This window comes from Armigeres subalbatus, chromosome 3, assembly GCF_024139115.2.
Source record: "Armigeres subalbatus isolate Guangzhou_Male chromosome 3, GZ_Asu_2, whole genome shotgun sequence".
NCBI lineage: Eukaryota > Metazoa > Arthropoda > Insecta > Diptera > Culicidae > Armigeres > Armigeres subalbatus.
The window spans coordinates 313,401,378-313,421,455 of NC_085141.1; the positions used below are offsets into that span (position 1 = coordinate 313,401,378).

General features: G+C 40.0%; 1 protein-coding gene across 1 annotated transcript; it reads left to right on the forward strand.

Annotated features, from left to right (window-relative positions):
• Positions 1-243: 243 nt before the first annotated feature.
• LOC134222658 (sericin-2-like) lies at positions 244-19,437 on the forward strand (the record flags this gene model as incomplete). Its single annotated transcript, XM_062701819.1, has 2 exons — positions 244-528; positions 18,850-19,437. Coding segments are annotated over exons 1-2 (873 nt in total), but the record flags the coding sequence as incomplete, so codon positions are not given.
• Between the last annotated feature and the right edge of the window lie 641 nt (positions 19,438-20,078).

A 20,078-nucleotide genomic window follows, 5' to 3' on the forward strand; every position in this document is an offset into this window, starting at 1 on the left:
AATAAACAAGCCAGTCTAACCAGATAGACTACACCAACTAAACTAAAACAAAATAGGTAGGTTCCTTATCAATACTACTTCGGAGCAGATTCTCGAGCTACGAGAGCAGCTTTGTTTGTTCCCAAGGTCTTGGGCGGCTGCACTGAAGAGCGCATGCAAGACCCAATGTGGGTCCGCATTAATCCGGAATGGCTTCAAATTGATACAATTTGTTGCAGCAGCGCTTTTCAACGTAATATGAAAATGAAGGGCTCACGTTCACGTTCGGGCGCTTCCTGCGAAATCGTTTCATGGTTGGTTATGCCATGCCTGCCATCCATTTCAGCAACCAAACAACCGATCCAGTTTTACGGCGAAGCTGCCTTCAAGTTCAAGGTTAATCATTCATACGCCGGCGGGGTTAAGATAGGAAAGCCCCAGATGCACGTTGTTCGGCGTTCGGGTTCGGTAACCGGAGAGACAAACAAGAGCGAAAAAGGTTTATCACTAACCGGGAAACGGCGGGGATACCTGCATGCCACTCAGAGGGTATGCAAAACATTGCATTACAACTGCCGAGAAAAATAAATCCTTCCCAGCAGTTCACTTTCCGTAGGATGGATTAGAGATGCCTAACAGGGTTCTTTACTTTAATCCTCGCAAATGTACATACTTTGGCTGCTCCATCGTCGTTGTCGGCATCGTTTTCTCTGTAGGGGGAAATGGTTAGAATTGAGAAGAGAAGGAGTTTGGAACTAAACGAACTGGCAGTCATTTTAAATAAAAACTAATTCAAATTTACACGCGCGCGAACAAATATATAAAAATAAAGCTGATTTGAAGTTGTAATTTAAATTTTTTATTCAAATTTACAACATATTCTAAATAAAATCAAAATAGTTTAAAAATTATAAAATTATATAAAAATAATTATATCAATTATATAAAATATATATATATATATATATATATATATATATATATATATTTACATGAATTTTACATGCCGCTTAATTTTCATTATTTTTTTCTGTAGTTTCAAATGATGACTTCAATATAGAACTAGTATTTTGTTCATTAGATATTGAGCACAGATAGCACAATTAACTAATTTCAAAGTTTTATGATCGTTGCCTGTCCAATTGTTAGCTAGCCTTCCTTATCAATCCGACACATGCCAATTAGCGGTGGGTTTAGATGATTCATTCGAAGTTCCAAAGTCGCTTGCCGCAGTGTCAAATTATGCTCACCAAAACACATCGAAAAGTAAAATGTTCCACCATACGTTCCCATCACATTTTTCAAAGAAATCAGGATCATCCTCATCAGAACTGTCAGTCAGAGAATATCGAATAAGACATTGGAGATGATATGAGCATGTTTTCCACTGAAAAGAATCCTGTTTGAAAAAGTTCTTTATCGGTTTTCGGCTCGAGTATAATTGCATTTGGCATTAATGAGTTAACGAGACATGGACGGACAACCAACTCTTGAACGGACCGAAAAACATGTTTAATGTCTGATAGCCGGATTAAAGATTTCCAAGTACAAGATAAATTACTTTTTGAAATCTACAGACTAACAAGTGACAAACAGCCTGATGGATAATGTAGTTCGACGAAGGTTGAACAATTCATCTGCTATCATATGAAAGCTAATCATGTATTTAAAACGTTGATATTCATTGGACAAAAAAAGTCGTGGTTTTTAAAAGCGTACAAAAAAATCTAAGATTTTGTGAGCTAGAATAAAACACATTATGACTCGGGAGTATTTTCACGCGTTCAGAAACATTCCTGAAGTAATGATGGCATGATTTAAATCATGACGTGTCTCACTGTTTCTCTTAGTAAAGGAAAACTAATAAAGGGTGAACGGAATCAAATTGCATCACTTAGTACTACTCGTCGAAAATAAGTCAGAAAAATTAACTCATCTCAATCACAATTAATTGCATATTATTCGGCAACTCGGCCGTACGAAAACCATTTTTTTGTTAAATATCTTGGCTGTGCATATGCACAGCATATGTTTCGAAATGGACAAACTGATATGAAATTTGCGAAAAAGAATCCACGTGTCTTGGAGGGACTCGAACCCTCAACCTCCTACTCTCTAGATAGGCGTGATAACCCATATACAACAAGACCACTTAAAGGTCACGTTTGCTTGCTATCTAGAGAGTAGGAGGTTGAGGGTTCGAGTCCCTCCAAGACACGTGGATTCTTTTTCGCAAATTTCATATCATTTTGTCCATTTCAAAACATATGCTGTGCATATGCACAGCCAAGATATTTAATCATCTCAATCGATCATTCAACTTAATTAGGGATAACTTTCCCAAAGAACCCATATTTTTGACACCTCTAACTATTACAATAATCGAAAGCAAAAATTCATAAAAGTGCTGCAGTTTGAACCGGCCTGAACATTAAGATTAATGCTCTCCTAAAATCGTGTGAATATCAGTCCAAACTTAGATTTCAAGACTTTTATTTTTTATGTTGGGTTTTGTTCTATAGAGTAGGCACTGCAAATGCCGGGTAAAGTGAACCGACCATTGCATTGGTACTTCGCGTACCTGAAGGAATGAAATAGACCCCATCTCGCGGTTCTCAGCCTCTTACCCAGCAACTCCTATCCCTACCTCCTCGTGGTGCTGGCCGGGATACGAGCAACCTTAGGGAAGATCGGGTAACCAACCCCGGTGGAAACTATGGTCGTATGCTGACAGGGAAGGGGGGGTTTGCTCCTCCCCGGAGCACAGTGGTTCGCTCTAGAACAAAGGGTGGCCAAAACCTCAAAATGTCCCTAAAAGTTGGTTTTATGCTTGTATCATGGTATTTCGAGGCTTTTTGTTACATACAGACTTAATCGTGGGTGTTGGAAGCATTACTTTGGTAATATATAGCCATTTTCCGGCATCTCTGTGAATAGTAAATACTTTTATTTCACATCTAAATTCGGTTTTTGAAAACTGATCGTTACAGAAACGATCTCACATGCCATAAAACTAGTTAGTACTATTCCATTTAATTCCACCATTTGATTGGTATTTTACAGATACGTATTTCGACTCCAACAGCAACGCCGTCTTCAGTGTTTCATACTTGACTCAAGTGGTGGAATTAAATAGGGTAGTATTAACTCGTCCAAGTGACACTCGGCAAGTGAAGATATCCCACAAAAAGGCTCTAAATAATTTTCCTATCACAATAATTGCTTGCTGTCCATGTGCTAAAACAAGATAAAACAAAAGATGATCTATTTGTTCACAACGTAATAATATATTTTAAAAGGTCAGTGGACAGTGCTGCGGAACGTTGTTTCTTGACTAAAGTTACTGTTGTCGTAGTAAATTTCATACAAACTTCAAACGGCTTGTGCTCTGTTCAATTACAATCAACTCTCAAAAATTTGAAAGACTATTGAAATAGCAAATGTTAAACGATAACATAACAAAGACAAATATAGTAGTAGTGTGTGATTTGATTGATAGAATCGCGGTAGCTTTATTCATCTGTTAAAGTCATGTCCATTTAGAATCCGGAATCATTTATTGTATTGCAGTGGCACGGCAAGTGACCGCTGCAAGAATTCTTTTACAGCGGTTCGTCTATGTAGGCGCCCACTTGCTATGGTATAAATTTCACGAAGTTTCGTGCAGCGTGTCAAAAATTATTCCAGATGGAAGCCGAAAGGAGAGAAAAAAGTCTGCACACCCACGTTGATAATCCTGCTCATCGACGATGGAACCTACGTCAAAATGGATTTCGGACAGATTCCTAGCCAAAAATTCTACATTGTGACGGCACGAGGAGTTTAAGTTTGATTTTTGGACAAACTTGCAAAAAAACGGATGATTATGACAAAGGATATGCAACTGTGGGGCAAAGACCTAAGTGTTTGTGACGAATAAGACGATGGACTCGAAGCTGTACAAGGAGGAATGTGTCAAAAAACCGTGGTCGACCTTCCATAAAGCCTATAAAGGTCCCGTGAAGTTTTGGCCAGATTTGGCGAGTTGCCACTACAGCCGGGAAGTCATCCAGTGGTACCGGGATAATAAAAAAGATTTCATCGATAAAAACATAAATCCACGCAACTGCCCACAGCTCCGGCCCATCGAGACATTTTGGGCAATAATGAAGCGGAAGCTTAAGAAAAGTGTAAAAAGTGGAAAAACAGCTCGGGACGCGACTCAGATGACCAAAATGTGGAACAAATATGCCAAGGAAGTTGACTTCGGAGGTGTGCAACTTCTGATGAGAGGAATAAAGAAGAAGGTGCGAATTTTCATTAGAAACAAGAAGAAATTATTTGTATCAATAATTTTTCCTTAAAGTACAGTGAATTACTCTTGTTTTGATGTATTAACCTTCTTTGTACGTCAATCCGTTGCCGAGATACAGATGATTTTATCATTCCGGATTCTAAATGGACATAGCTTTATGCTTGTTCAAATAGTTGTTTCGGTTCAGCTTTTCAGTTCAAATATCAGTACCAACATTGTCTGTTGCTGGCAAGGATAGTTTAGTTTGAGCTCAAACATTAGAATTTGAAACTATTTATAGGTAGAATCATTTTTATTGCAAAGTGATGAACCATGCTAATATCCAATACTATGAGTTTTCATATGCTCTAGAAAAGCTTTCAGCATGATTACATATTTCGGATTAATAGACAAAAACAAAATCCCAACAATAAAATCCATGTGAAAAAAAACTAAAATTGAGAGAGTCTCGGATGCCAGGAACAGATTTTGGAAGTAAGACACTTCAATCTAATAATTAGAAAAAGGCATTTCTAAGGCTCTTGTGAACAAAAAATAATTTTTAATTAGAAAATAATTTTAATTAGAAATAGACCATAAAATACTAAGCACATTTCATACAAAAACGTTAAAAAAGCAGCTTATCGCAACTTTTCGCAAAACAAAATAGTGATTAATGGAAAGCTATTGCTTTCAGCTTTGTAATGAGCATAGAATCATTATGTGCACTCATTGGCGCATATACTTTTGGATCACTTCAATCAAAAAAATGTAAGTATTTTAATTAAATTTGTATATAAAGTTAACTTAAGTTGACTTCTGTCACCTATATTTGACATAGGCATACTATTTAAGACCCTGATAATGAAGTCTTGAAATAATATTGGGGTTAGCGATGTAATTGAAGCCGTACGACGCTGATCTAAACGCATTGTCAAACAGCGTTTTCAATTAGAAATCAACACTCATGTTCAATTAAAAATGATGTAACAAAGTCAAAACTCAACAGAACTTCTTCAAATTTTGAATTTGAACCACATAAGTATCCTATAAAATGAGAAAAATATAATTCCGACCGAAATACGAATTTCGATTTTTGAGGTTTTGGCTGCCTTCGAACCATTGTGCGGAGGTGCAAATCTTACTGAGCGTCTGTTGTCCACGTCAGGATCGGCTCACAACAGCCTCTGTTTTCCATGTTAGGGGTGGCTGATCATCGTCTTAGTGCCAGCGAGGGACTCTAAATGAAACTGTGCACCGTGGTCCACCAGAAATAAGGAGGAATGGTCCTCCGGTAATTTAGGGGGTTTGGTGTCAGGCCCTGCAAGCCAGCCTTTAAAAAAACAAACGCAACGAACAATCAATAAGATAGTACGGACCGGAACCATCAGCGAAGACCACTGCGACAAAAAGGGACTAGCGATTGGAAACTCGGTTCGTGGAACTGGAAATCTTTCAATTTCATCGGGAGCACACGCATACTCGCCGATGTGCTCAAGGACAGTGGTTTTGGCATCGTAGCGCTGAAGGAGGTTTGTTGGAAGGGATCAATGGTACGAACGTTTAGAGGTAATCATACCATCTACCAGAGCTGCGACAATACACACGAGCTGGGAACAGCTTTCATAGTGATGGGCGATATGCAAAGCCGCATGGTCGGGTGGTGGCCAATCTATGAGAAAATGTGCAGGTTGAGGATCAAAGGCCGGTTCTTCAACTTCAACATAATCAACATCCATAGTCCACACTCCGGAAGCACTGATGATGATAAGGACGCATTCTACGCGCAGCTGGAACGTGAGTGGGCAGCTGTCGTGCCCAAGCCACGACGTCAAAATCATCATAGGAAATTTGAACGCTCAGGCTGGCCAAGAGGAGGCGTTTAGACCGACTATTGGGAAGTTCAGCGCTCACCGGCTGACGAACGAAAACGGCCTGCGACTAATTGATTTCGCCGCCTCCAAGAATATGGCCATTCGCAGCACATACTTCCAACACAGCCTCTCGTATCGATACAACTGGAGATCACCACTGCAGACATAATCACAAATCGACCACGTTCTGATTGATGGACGGCACTTCTCGACGTCAGGACGTATCGTGGCGCTAACATCGTCTCTGACCGACCACTATCTAGTGATGGTTAAACTGCGCTCAAAACTATCCGTCATCAACAATGTTCGGTACCGACGACCGCCGCGGTACAACCTAGAGCGACTGAAGCAACCTGGTGTCGCCACTGCATACGCGCAGCATCTCGAGGCAGCGTTGCCGGAAGAGGGTGAGTTCGATGGGGCCCCTCTTAAGGACTGCTGGAATACAGTCAAAGCAGCCATTAACGACGCAGCGGAGAACAACCTACATTCTTTTCCGAGCTATCCCCCGCGTTTTCGTCAAGATGCATAATTGATGGAAAGTTACTAGATTTCAGTTTAGTTTTTACCTAATTAAAGAAGTTCTTTGGACAGGACTTTATTTCGCTCTCAGTTTTTGAATTGTAATCTTCAAAAGCGTTACTGATAGCGTAATTCAATTGATCGCATACGTCCAAGTAATATACTAAATTTTTATTACTGTTATGACTTTTGTAAGTTTTGTGTGCCGTTTGCTTGCGATTTCTTAAATTCTTGATTTGCCGGTTATACCAAATTGGGTCTTTATTATTGTTATGAGGTCGTTTTCGTTTTAGTGGAGTTTCTTGTGAGAATATGTCAGATAATAATCTGTAAAAAATATTAACAGATGCTTCGACATTTTTTTATTTCTAAAAACTGTTTCCCAGTTTACACTGCTTAATCTACCTCGAATATTTTCATAATTCGCTAAATTGTATTCAAAGAGATCCTCATATTCACAATCGTTGGGTCTTTGTTGTTCATGTATGAATAACGAGTATTCGATTGCAGTGTGGAACGCAACATTTTTCCACAATGGATTGATAGATTCTGTTACACAAAAATCTTTATAGATATTTGTCGGCAAGAGGTCCAAATAGCAATTTTGCAGACTTATCAAAAAAAATAATTGCAAAGTTTCGTTATCCCCAACGACTGGCAGTAGGATACATTCGTTTTCTGTGCCTAGAATAAAGTCAGCATTGCGTTGGTTAAAGTCCCCATAGATGTGAACTTTAACCTCCGGTGGATGTTCTGATAGTATTTGAACCATTTGTTTGAGAAACTGCATATGTAACATTTTTGACCAAAATAAGATTTTATATATTCTGAATTTTCGTCCAAAAATACGTATTCTGGCAAAAAAATTAAAAAAAAAATTGTTAAGGAATGTATGAATTTCTTTTCGTTTGTTTGGGAAACTACATATGTCCACGTACTTTGAAGAGCAATTGTGGAGTACTGCTTACATTTTTTGCATTGAAAGTGTCCCATGGTGTTGAGTTTTGCCAAAAACTATTGATCTGTATCAAAGAAATCGAAAGATTTGGTGCAAATTTGTTCAAAAACAGTTTTTTGTTATTTTCTCGAAATAGTGTAAAATGGACCGATGTGAATATATGCATTTCTGGGTTTTTTGGTTTTTTGACAGCTATATGGGTTTTTACCCAGACATGCTCAAATTCATTGAATTTATTTGTTGTGATGATTTCTGAATTAAAGTTTGCTGAAATAGCTATCAGAACACAACCACCGGACTTTTTCTGAGACGTGAGAAAACTGCTGGCATCTCTAAATACATTAAAGTTATTTCCAAAAAACTCTTCACTCCTAACGCTTTCATCCCAGATTGTTTCAGTTGCCAGAATAATCGAAAAGGATGAGCTTAATTTTTTTTTAAATATATCCTTCAATTTGGCTGGGCTTTTCATTCGATTGAAATTCTGACAATAAATTAGAACTTCAGTCGAATTCTGTTTCTGCGAAGAAGTTTTTGGAAGAATGACGGTCGACGAAATTTATATGCGGCCTCCCTAGTGCGTCGCAGTTGTTGAGTGCGTTCACTGGAAAGGAACAAACGGTGTGATTGAAGGTCTGCCAAGGCGTCGTTGCGAGATATTCCTCGTGTACATCCAGGAAAATTTGACGCAATAGTTGTAAGTCTGTTGGTAGTCCTTCAGATGCTATAGCATTGCAGTGGCACTGGTTTTGGTGGTTCCACGGATGCATACTGTAGGTGGCTGGTCGTGCAAGTATGACAGGAACATCCGCACTATGTCTATAATTCTTGGGTCCCGTAGTCGTGCTTTTAAAAAACGTCGATCACCAGACGCAGATTGCTCTGTGAGTCTTACTATAGGTGGTCGTATTGGGTCCAGCACAGGAGGGTGCTTGATATCCATTTGAAGTCGGCTTTCACTGCTGCAAGAAAGTTGAACTCTGCTTTGGGTAATATGTTCTTACGTGGTTTAAGGTAAATTACATAGTGTTAGAAGAGTCATTTTACGCAAAATTGTGTTATTGGGCCAAATTAGGGTTTTGAGCGAAAACAACCCAGTTTTGAGTAGTTAGCGTCCCCACATCTAAACAGATAACACTGAATCAACAATTTGACGCCACAATACACGGTTCGAGGCCGCATCTCTCCATCCTCGGATACGCCCCACGCTCGCCAAGTCGTTTTGCACCGGGTCTGCCCATCTCGCTCGCTGCGCTCCACGCTGTCTCGTACCTGCCGGATCGGAGGCGAACACCATCTTTACAGGGTTGCTGTCCGGCATTCTTGCAACATGTCCTGCCCATCGTACCCTTCCGGCTTTAGCTACCTTCTGGATACAGGGTTCGCCGTAGAGTTGGGCGAGCTCAGGGTTCATTCTTCGCCGCCACACACCGTCTTCTTGCACACCGCCAAAGATGGTCCTAAGTACCCGTCTCTCGAATACTCCGAGTGCTTGCAAGTCCTCCTCGAGCATTGTCAATGTTTCATGTCCGTAGAGGACAACCGGTCTTATAAGCGTCTTGTACATGAATGTATGACAAAAGGTCGAAAGGACAAAAGGTCGAAAGACAAAAGGTCGAAAGACAAAAGGTCGAAAGGACAAAAAGTCGAAAGGGACAGAAGGTCGAAAGGACGCCCGAATAAAAATAAGTAGAATAACAATACAATTTATTGTAATACTACTATTAATAACATTAAGACTTAGTTGTCTTTAGATTATATTGTAAATGAAACCATAGAAATACATTAGAATGCATTGTTATGAACTATTTACTCAAATGTAAATGAAGTTTTCGCAATAGAATGTACGGGTTGTTAAGTATCGTAACTATACAAAATCTGATATTTTTCCATACATTTTTTTCGTCACACAATAGAGTGTATGGTTAATATATAGTTGAAATATCCGAACAAAACTGTTCAAAATACAGTGGATTGTATTGTATTTGTATAGTAAAAAAATACGATTTTTGATTTCTCAGTTGTGACAGCTTTACTGTTCAACAATACAATTTAAAGGGAAAAAATGCATATTTGGCGCTATGAGGCAAATATTGTTATACAGTTTATATGCAATGTAAAGAAACGTTTCAAAAGTTATCAATGTATGAATCTTATGTACGAAAACGTTTCAAAAACAATTGCCAGTATTGTTACATGAGAAAAATATGTTGATGTATTGTATCCTCAGTGTTGATACAATCTGTGCAACTATCAAGAAACAATGTATCCTATTGTACACCGTACATTGTATTGTAATTCAATTGTTTACACTATTGAACAAATAGTACATTTTTATCCGGGCGAAAGGTCGAAAGGACAAAAGGTCGAAAGGGACAAAAGGTCGAAAAGGACAAAAGGCCGAAAGGGACAAAAGGTCGAAAAGGACAAAAGGTCGAAAAGGACAAAAAGGTCGAAAGGTCAAAAGGTCGATCAAGAACAGGCTGATAACAAGTTTTGTGTTTTCCTAAGGAATTTGTGAAATGCATTTAAATTCAAGCAGAAATTACACACTCATCACATAATTCAAAGTTGAAGAATGAGCCATTTTCAAAGAAGGAGTAATGACTATGAAACAATATTAAGAATATCTAGATAGTTCTGTTAGAGATAAAAAAGATTGTTGAAATAAAACCTGTATTGCACAAGACAGAGTTGTCCTATACAGTTTGCAAAAATATTGCTCTTTTATTTTTCACCATTTTTAATAATTAAATAAAATTCATTCAATGAGTGCAAATAATAGATTGATGTCTAGGTTTTCTAAATGTTACTTTGATCTGTCAAAATAGTTCACGCCTCAGCCATGCAGGCGAGTGCATTAAAAATACTGTACTCACTGAATGAATTTTATCTAATTGTTAAAAATAGTGAAAAATAAAAGAGCAGATTTTTTGCCAACTGTGCACAATGGTCCCAGAGTCGAATCTAGCAAGACAAAAATGTTTGCGCCAAAACTATTAGTTTCAGATATATGAGAGAAAATATTTGGGAGAAAAAATTCATATTTTTTGACGATTTTTTCCATGTAGTGAAATTAGGTGGTACCTATATTTCAGAAGTTCATAATATCAACTTTTTAATTTTTGGTAAAGACTTGTGCAATGTTCCACAAAGTTGTAGAGCAACTAATTTTAAGCAACTTTGCCGAAGAAACCATTTTTCTATCACTTATGGTTCACAAGTTATGAGCTTTTTCAATAAATACGTTAGGGCGGTCCCTTAAAATCAGTATTCTTCACAAAACTTTTTATACATTCATTTCACGCAGTATGAATGAACCGGTGAACCGAGAAAATGCGCTCTCTAGTTCAGCCTACTTTGATCGATCTAACGTTTATTTCCTTACGAAAACCGTTTTTTTTTTTAAATATATTTTTATGTATTGATTTTTGAGGGATACTTTGTATGGACCACATTTAGAACTTCTAAAGGAACATTTTTTTGTTGAAGACCCATGGACCTATCTCGTTTATTTATCAAGTTATAGCCGTTTCTCGATTAAAAACATATTTTCTTCAAAATGAAATAAAACGCTTTAAACAAAAAACGCACTTGCAGTTTTCCCACCATAAACGCAGAAAAGTGCGAGTTTTCGAATAGAACCAATAGATTGAAAATCGGTTTGCTCCATTTTGAAATATACGCATATGAAAAAAACATGTTTTTCATACAAAAACTCGAATAACTTTTTTGTTATAAGAGATAGATCCATGATTCCTTAACAAAAATGTGCGTCTTCAAAAGTCCTAAAAGTGCTCGGAACAAAGTTTATGCGAAAAATGAATGTTTTTATACATTATGTGAAGAATACCGATTTTAAGGGACCGCCCTAACGTATTTATTGAAAAAGCTCATAACTTGTGAACCATAAGTGATAGAAAAATGGTTTCTTCGGCAAAGTTGCTCAAAATTAGTTGCTCTACAACTTTGTGGAACATTGCACAAGTCTTTACCAAAAAATTAAAAAGTTGATATTATGAACTTCTGAAATATAGGTACCACTCTAATTTCACTACATGGAAAAAAATCGTCAAAAAATATGAATTTTTTCTCCGAAAGACACTATATATCTAAAACTAATAGTTTTGGCGCAAACATTTTTGTCTTGCTAGATTCGACTCTGGGACCATTGTGCTGTGTAGGCCAACTCTGTTGCGAGATTGATTCTTTCCGTTTCAATTTCTTGTCTATTTCGACCTTTGGTCCCTTTCGTCTTTCTGATCTTATTGACATTTTTTTCTTTCGATCTTTTGTCCCGTTCGACGTTTTGTCATTTCGACCTTTTGTCCCGTTCGACGTTTTGTCCTTTCGACCTTTTGTCCCTTTCGACCTTTTGACCTTTTCGACCTTTTGTCCCTTCGACCTTTTGTCTTTCGACGTTTTGTCTTTCGACCTTTTGTCCTTTCGACCTTTTGTCCCTAACCCTTGTACATGACACATTTGGTGCGGTGGCGAATCTTTTTCGACCGCAGTTTCTTCTGGAGCCCGTAGTAGGCCCGACTTCCACAGATGATGCGCCTTCGTATTTCACGACTAACGTTGTTGTCAGCCGTTAGCAAGGATCCGAGGTAGACGAATTCCTCGACCACCTCGAAGGTATCCCCGTCTATCGTAACACTGCTTCCCAGGCGGGCCCTGTCGCGCTCGGTTCCGCCCACAAGCATGTACTTTGTCTTTGAGGCATTCACCACCTGTCCAACTTTTGTTGCTTCACGTTTCAGGCGGGTGTACAGTTCTGCCACCTTTGCAAATGTTCGGCCGACAATGTCCATGTCATCCGCGAAGCAAATAAATTGACTGGATCTGTTGAAAATCGTACCCCGGCTGTTACACCCGGCTCTCCGCATGACACCTTCTAGCACAATGTTGAACAACAGGCACGAAAGTCCATCACCTTGTCTTAGTCCCCGGCGCGATTCGAACGAACTGCAGTGTTCGCCCGAAATCTTCACACAGTTTTGCACACCATCCACCGTTGCTCTGATCAGTCTGGTAAGCTTCCCAGGGAAGCTGTTCTCGTCCATAATTTTCCATAGCTCTACGCGGTCTATACTGTCGTATGCCGCCTTGAAATCAACGAACAGATGGTGCGTTGGGACCTGGTATTCACGGCATTTTTGAATGATTTGCTGTACAGTAAAGATCTGGTCCGTTGTCGAGCGGCCGTCAACGAAGCCGGCTTGATAACTTCCCACGAACTCGTTCACTAATGGTGACAGACGACGGAAGATGATTTGGGATATCACTTTGTAGGCGGCATTAAGGATGGTGATCGCTCGAAAGTTCTCACACTCCAGTTTGTCGCCTTTCTTGTAGATGGGGCATATAACCCCTTCCTTCCACTCCTCCGGTAGCTGTTCGGTTTCCCAGATTCTGACTATCAGTTGGTGTCAGCACTTAAAGTATTTCTGATTTCTCCAGAGTTATTTAAAAAAATTCATAATTCTCAGTTTTGTATTAGAACGAGATATTTATTCTTAGTGCATAATATTTCACTGTATGATAATTTAAAGCACTCTGAATAATAGTTTTTTCTCTGTTAAGTCGTTAAAACAATAAAACGATATATTTACTTTGCACAACTAAAATAATAAAATAAAAGCTACTTGTAAATTAAATTACAGTACCATTCATGCTTGTAAAAGAAAATACGTGCCAGCGCTAATAATAAACCAGCGATACTTGCAGATTTTCATGCAATGAAAAATACAAGTTACAAGCTACTTTACTAATATTATTAGTAAAATTTCGATTATGCTACAGGCCCAGGTCATATATGAGTTGCTGCAATCAAATCAATCCAAATTATGCTGCTGGGCATGACTATTATTTAGTAAATAATTTACTAAATGCTTAAAATTCAAATTGGTGGCAAATCACATAAAGAGGCTAAAGTCATAGAGGCGTACTTGTGAACGTTTGCCAACAAAAGCTTTATGTATGTGTGGAATTCGATGAGTGATTCCGTATTTATTTAATTAATAAAAATGCCTTCCACACTAATCGTCGCTATTCATTGATAATTTTGACAAGTCAGTCACTGTCTCGCTGTTAACGAGCAAATAATTTAATTAATTATGACGCATATTAATCAAGTGAATTAGTGGGCAGGTCGTTTAATTAGTTTACCGATTTTATCTTAACGTGCACCGTCAATGTTCGAAGCATGCATCGATCGACGCAAGTAAACAGGATCCCGATGTGCGTACAACGTCGGGTCGGACGTGGCGGTTCCGATGAATGGCTCCTTGCTGTAGCCACTCACTCGTCAGAAGCAGTCATCAGTCATTTTTCAACGTGAACATGGTAGTTTGCAACCATTGAATCGAGCAATGCGCGATGTGCGTCAGCATAAGAACGTGCCAATGTGGCCGCAGAGTGGAGCAATTATGAATCGCATCACACTGAAGTTGCTGGGATAATGCCCAGTTGATCTGCTGATTAGAATGTTTTGTAATATGTGAGTCTAGTTTCCACTGTAATCTTTCTTGGATGAAGTCGTTACGATGATTTCATATCCACGTAATTGGAAGATCAGTGTTCCTCCCTAACAAGCAGTTTAATATCAAAGCAAACCCAATCACGGTGCAATCAATTTCCCTTGTTCAGGAAAATGATGGGATAGCTGTTGATGGAGAGCTTACTCCAGGATTCTTGCGCACCGACAACGAATAACTTTGTACATGACACTGGCTTTTGAATTAGCATAGACTGTTTATACACACATTACATCTTTTGTTACACAAAGTTGATACTTACAGGGAATGCATAAAATGACGGGAACTGTTTAATGGATTTTTAAATGATAAATACAGATTTGGCTGTTACAATTACTAGAAAATCAATCCTAGTGCTCTTCGAGTGATGGACCACGTGGAAAATATTATACGAAAAAGGCAAACAAAATGGAAAACATGCAGGCATTGCAATATCATCTGAGCACAGGATATCATCTTTGCAATATTGCACTTTGTTTACTGAGCAGATAGATAACTAAGATCGATATCTCAGCATATCATCAGTATCTTTGCTCAGAAGATCGAATGATGGGATAAAATGCAATGCCTGAAAACATGTAATAATTTGAATTTTTATAGTAACGAAGTTTTTTTTATTCATTTTACCACTTGCAACTATGTATGACTATGAAGTTGAAGTTTGAAGTTGAAGACGGCAACATTCTAATCAACTCTTGTGTAAGGAAAGCCGATAGACCGGCACATACGTACCTTCTACTACCAATGGTGTGACTTGCTATTATTTGTTATGCCCTTCATGCACTTTTATCTACTGGCAGCAACGTCAACTATTTTGTTGCAACAAATAAATATCATCAATATACGATCTGCTCATCTGAAGAAATTGTGATCCCAATCGCTATTAATGATTCATTCAGTCGAATGCACTCAATAATGATTTGATTTCAAGTATCTCACTTCAGAGATGATCCTTTGAACATTATCATCATGGAACTTATTGCTCGCATCAACTAGAAATGCTATAAGTGGAGTTGCATTATACGAAACGAACATTCAAACTATCTCGAAACAAAGTTCAAGTGGAATGCATCGCAGCTGATGACATAGAATTTTGGTTTGGTGATTTTGTTCGGTGAGAACCCATAAGTTTTTCACAATGCTGCAAAAATTGAAACATAATTGATGTTTAATTTTTTTTTTCAACCAGAAACAATCTCTGCAGCTTATTAGCTCCAATTAGCACGAGTCGGTCCGCTTGCTGCGGCAATAAATAATTCCGGAAAATGGAAACATCCAGCTCGGACAACTCCCGTCACTTTCAAATTCTAAGGCCACTCCCACGATGGCATAATAATCTAACTAATTATAACGATACGATGGCCACACAATGGGCAACGATCGGTCATCGGTCATCTGGACGCGACCGCCTATTGAGCAATTGGAACTTGCTGTTGAACGTCGCGACCCACGCATTGGTCGTCAGAAGACCACCTTTGCGTCTGACTGAATCGAATGATTATGCCGGAGTACACATTTCGAAGCTAGGTGAGGGGGTGATAGGAAGAGCGATTTAGGAAGTGTGGGCAGCATTTGAAGGCCACATGCCAGATTTCGGACATTCCTGAAATACTGTCAATTAGTTTTCTTAATTTAGCTCCGTAATTATGTTTGCGAGTTTTGCAATCCATACTATGTAATTAGCTTGAAGAGGTTTCTACTCCGAGTTTCGAATAAATCACTTGGTTCTCACAGTGCTGGTGACGTCTTTTCTTCGATGACTCCAATTTATATTGATATTGCGTTCATCGGGTTGGATTTATGGTTTGACTTTGAATGAATAAGCATTCCACTACTGCATGGTTTCTGTTCGCTATCTGTAGTTTGTCTATTCTCTACCTAAACAAGCAATTAGACGAATATTCGATCTTTTCCACATCAATAGTGCAATTATGATGCTCTTAGCTTCACGTTTGTATTCGAAAACAAAGGATTGAATTACACTGAAAAACATTCTAAATGTTTCTATATTCGTCTTTTTTGAACACTAAGGTTCCTCCAAAAGAACGAAGTTTGATAGAAGGTTGAGGAGAAGTGACTGTCGTTTGTCATCATTACAGACCTGTAATTGTTTGTGCATATGAAAGTAAAAAAAAATCACTCATTTTTTTGCCAAATTCCTTGCGACAAGTTTTTAACACGCATGATATCAACATCGCTAGACGTATACTAATTAGTTTTCTTTTGAATATTTTACGTTAAACAAAGGAAACATAAATATGTACATTTTGCGCGGATCTTTTATTTGCAAATACAACTAATAGGGTAGCGCGAGTTTGATAATTCAGCTAGAGAAAACGTTATCTATGAAAAATCTAAAAATATGTCGGAAGCAGCATCTAAATATTAAAATAAAACGTGTCAAAAAACTTTCAAAAACCCCAATTACATTCTTAATTAGGCCGTTCCAAATATTTAATTAACATTTTGTCGTACTGGTCTCGGAAAGGTCAAGAGGGGGGATAATAAAAAATAAATTTTAAAATGAAAAAAATAAAAACTCCTCGTTTTGAAAATTTTCTAAATTATCCGAATTTTATTTTGTTGCCCTCTCAAAACATTATTTTTTGGGAAAAAAATCCAGGGGGGGGGGAGACAAAATAGTTTTTAGATATTTGTATCGGCCTTATCATATTTGATTCCACTATACACCTTTTGTTTGTATCTGTTGAGTCAATTTTTCGTTCGGGCGCTCAAAAGTAGTTAATCGCGTAATTAAAATAATAATTCACGTATTTATCATTTCATTTGAAAAAAAATATATGTTTCATGTTTTGATGTTTTGATTTTATTGTTAAACAGTTCCAAAAATGTCAATTCATGCACCCCGTTTGCGATAAAGAAGGAAGGAAGAAGAAAAAGGAAGAAAGAAGAAATAAAAATGGAAGAAGGAAGATGGAAGAAGTAAGAAGGAAGAAGGAAAAAGGAAAAAGGAAGAAGGAAGAAGGATTATTGAAGAAGGAAAAAGGAAGAAGAACGAAGGAAGAAGGAAGAAGGAAGAAGGAAGAAAGAAGAAGGAATAAGGAAGAGGGAAGAAGGGAGAAGGAAGAAGAAAGAAGGAAGAAGGAAGAAGGAAGAAGGAAGAAGGAAGAAGGACGAAGGGAGAAGGAATAAGGAAAAAGGAAGAAGGAAGAAGGCAGAAGGAAGAAAGAAGTTGCAAAAAGTAAGAAAAAAGAAGGAAGAAGGCGGAAAAAAAATGAAGTAGTGAGAAGAGAGAAATAAGTAGTGGGAAATGAGAAGCGAAAATTGAGAAATAAGAAGTGAGAAAAAAAAGTGAGAAGTGAAAAGAAAGAAGTAAGAAATTAGAAATGAGCAATGAGAAGTGAGAAACGAGAAGTGAGATTAATTCCAACTTTTCAATTCTCACTTTTTTTACTTCTCACTTTTCACTTCTCATTTCAAATTTCTAGATATATGCGAAGATTGAAATTTTATCGGCGGCGGCGTGATAGATCATTTTCAGCCAGCAGGGGCAGCGTGGTGGCGTTGCGTCGGCTAATTTTATGCATCAAAAATTCTTCGGATATTTTCGGAAGCTTCCAGGAGCTTCTCCAGCAGTTCCTCCAGGAGCTCCCACCGAAGTTCTCCCAGCAGGGTCCCTGGAAGTTTTACCAGGAGTTTCCCCGAAATTTCCTCCTGCAGTTCCCCGACAGTACCTCCAGGAAATCTTCCGGAAGTTCCTTCTGAATGCATCCTGAAGTTCCTCCTGAATGCCTCCGGAAGTTCCTTTATGAATGCCTCCGGATGTTCCTTTATGAATGCCTCCAGAATTTCCTCCAGGAATTCCTCCGGAAGTTCCTCCAGGAATTCCTCCAGAAGTTCCTCCAGGAATTATTCCGGAAGTTCCTTCAGGAATTCCTCCGGAAGTTCCTCCAGGAATTCCTCCGGAAGTTCCTCCAGGAATTCCTCCGGAAGTTCCTCCAGGAATTCCTCCGGAAGTTCCTCCAGGAATTCCTCCGGAAGTTCCTCCAGGAATTCCTCCGGAAGTTCCTCCAGGAATTCCTCCGGAAGTTCCTCCAGGAATTCCTCCGGAAGTTCCTCCAGGAATTCCTCCGGAAGTTCCTCCAGGAATTCTTCCGGAAGTTCCTCCAGGAATTCCTCCGGAAGATCCTCCAGGAATTTCTCCGGAAGATCCTCCAGGAATTCTTACGGAAGTTCCTCCAGGAATTCCTCCGGAAGTTCCTCCAGGAATTCCTCCGGAAGTTCCTCCGGAAGTTCCTCCAGGAATTCCTCCGGAAGTTCCTCCAGGGATTCCTCCGGAAGTTCCTCCAGGAATTCCTCCGGAAGTTCCTCCAGGAATTCCTCCGGAAGTTCCTCCAGGAATTCCTCCGGAAGTTCCTCCAGGAATTCCTCCGGAAGTTCCTCCAGGAATTCCTCCGGAAGTTCCTCCAGGAATTCCTTCAGAAGTTCCTCCAGGAATTCCTCCGGAAGTTCCTCCAGGAATTCCTCCGGAAGTTCCTCCAGGAATTCCTCCAGAAGTTCGTACAGGCCAGGAATTCCTCCGGAAGTTCCTCCAGGAATTCCTCCGGAAGTTCCTCCAGGAATTCCTCCGGAAGTTCCTCCAGAAATTCCTCCAGAAGTTCCTCAAGGAATTCATTCGGAAATTCCTCCAGGAGTTCTTTCGGAAGATCCTCCAGGAGTTCTTTCGGAAGTTCCTCCAGGAGTTCCTCCGGAAGTTCCTCCAGGAGTTCCTCCGGAAGTTCCTCCAGGAGTTCCTCCGGAAGTTCCTCCAGGAGTTCCTCCGGAAGTTCCTCCAGGAGTTCCTCCGGAAGATCCTCCAGGAGTTCCTCCGGAAGTTCCTCCAGGAGTTCCTCCGGAAGTTCCTCCAGGAGTTCCTCCGGAAGTTCCTCTGGAAGTTCCTCCAGGAGTTCCTCCGGAAGTTCCTCCAGGAGTTCCTCCGGAAGTTCCTCCAGGAGTTCCTCCGGAAGTTCCTCCAGGAGTTCCTCCGGAAGTTCCTCCAGGAGTTCCTCCGGAAGTTCCTCCAGGAGTTCCTCCGGAAGTTCCTCCAGGAGTTCCTCCGGAAGTTCCTCCAGGAGTTCCTCCGGAAGTTCCTCCAGGAGTTCCTCCGGAAGTTCCTCCAGGAGTTCCTCCGGAAGTTCCTCCAGGAGTTCCTCCGGAAGTTCCTCCAGGAGTTCCTCCGGAAGTTCCTCCAGGAGTTCCTCCGGAAGTTCCTCCAGGAGTTCCTCCGGAAGTTCCTCCAGAAGTTCCTCCAGGAGTTCCTCCGGAAGTTCCTCCAGGAGTTCCTCCGGAAGTTCCTCCAGGAATTCCTCCGGAAGTTCCTCCAGGAGTTCCTCCGGAAGTTCCTCCAGGAGTTCCTCCGGAAGTTCCTCCAGGAGTTCCTCCAGGAGTTCCTCCGGAAGTTCCTCCAGGAGTTCCTCCGGAAGTTTCTCCAGGAGTTCCTCCAGAAGTTCCTCCAGGAGTTCCTCCGGAAGTTCCTCCAGGAGTTCCTCCAGGAAGTTCCTCCAGGAGTTCCTCCGGAAGTTCCTCCAGGAGTTCCTCCGGAAGTTCCTCCAGGAGTTCCTCCGGAAGTTCCTCCAGGAGTTCCTCCGGAAGTTCCTCCAGGAGTTCCTTCGGAAGTTCCTCCAGGAGTTCCTCCGGAAATTCCTCCAGGAGTTCCTCCGGAAATTCCTCCAGGAGTTCCTCCGGAAGTTCCTCCAGGAGTTCTTCCGGAAGTTCCTCCAGGAGTTCTTCCAGAATTTCCTCCAGGAGTTCTTCCCGAAGTTCCTCCAGGAGTTCCTCCGGAAGTTCCTCCAGGAGTTCCTCCGCAAATTCCTCCAGGAGTTCCTCCGGAAGTTCCTCCGGAAGTTCCTCCAGAAGTTCCTCCGGAAGTTCCTCCAGGAGTTCCTCCGGAAGTTCCTCCAGGAGTTCCTCCGGAAGTTCCTCCGGAAGTTCTT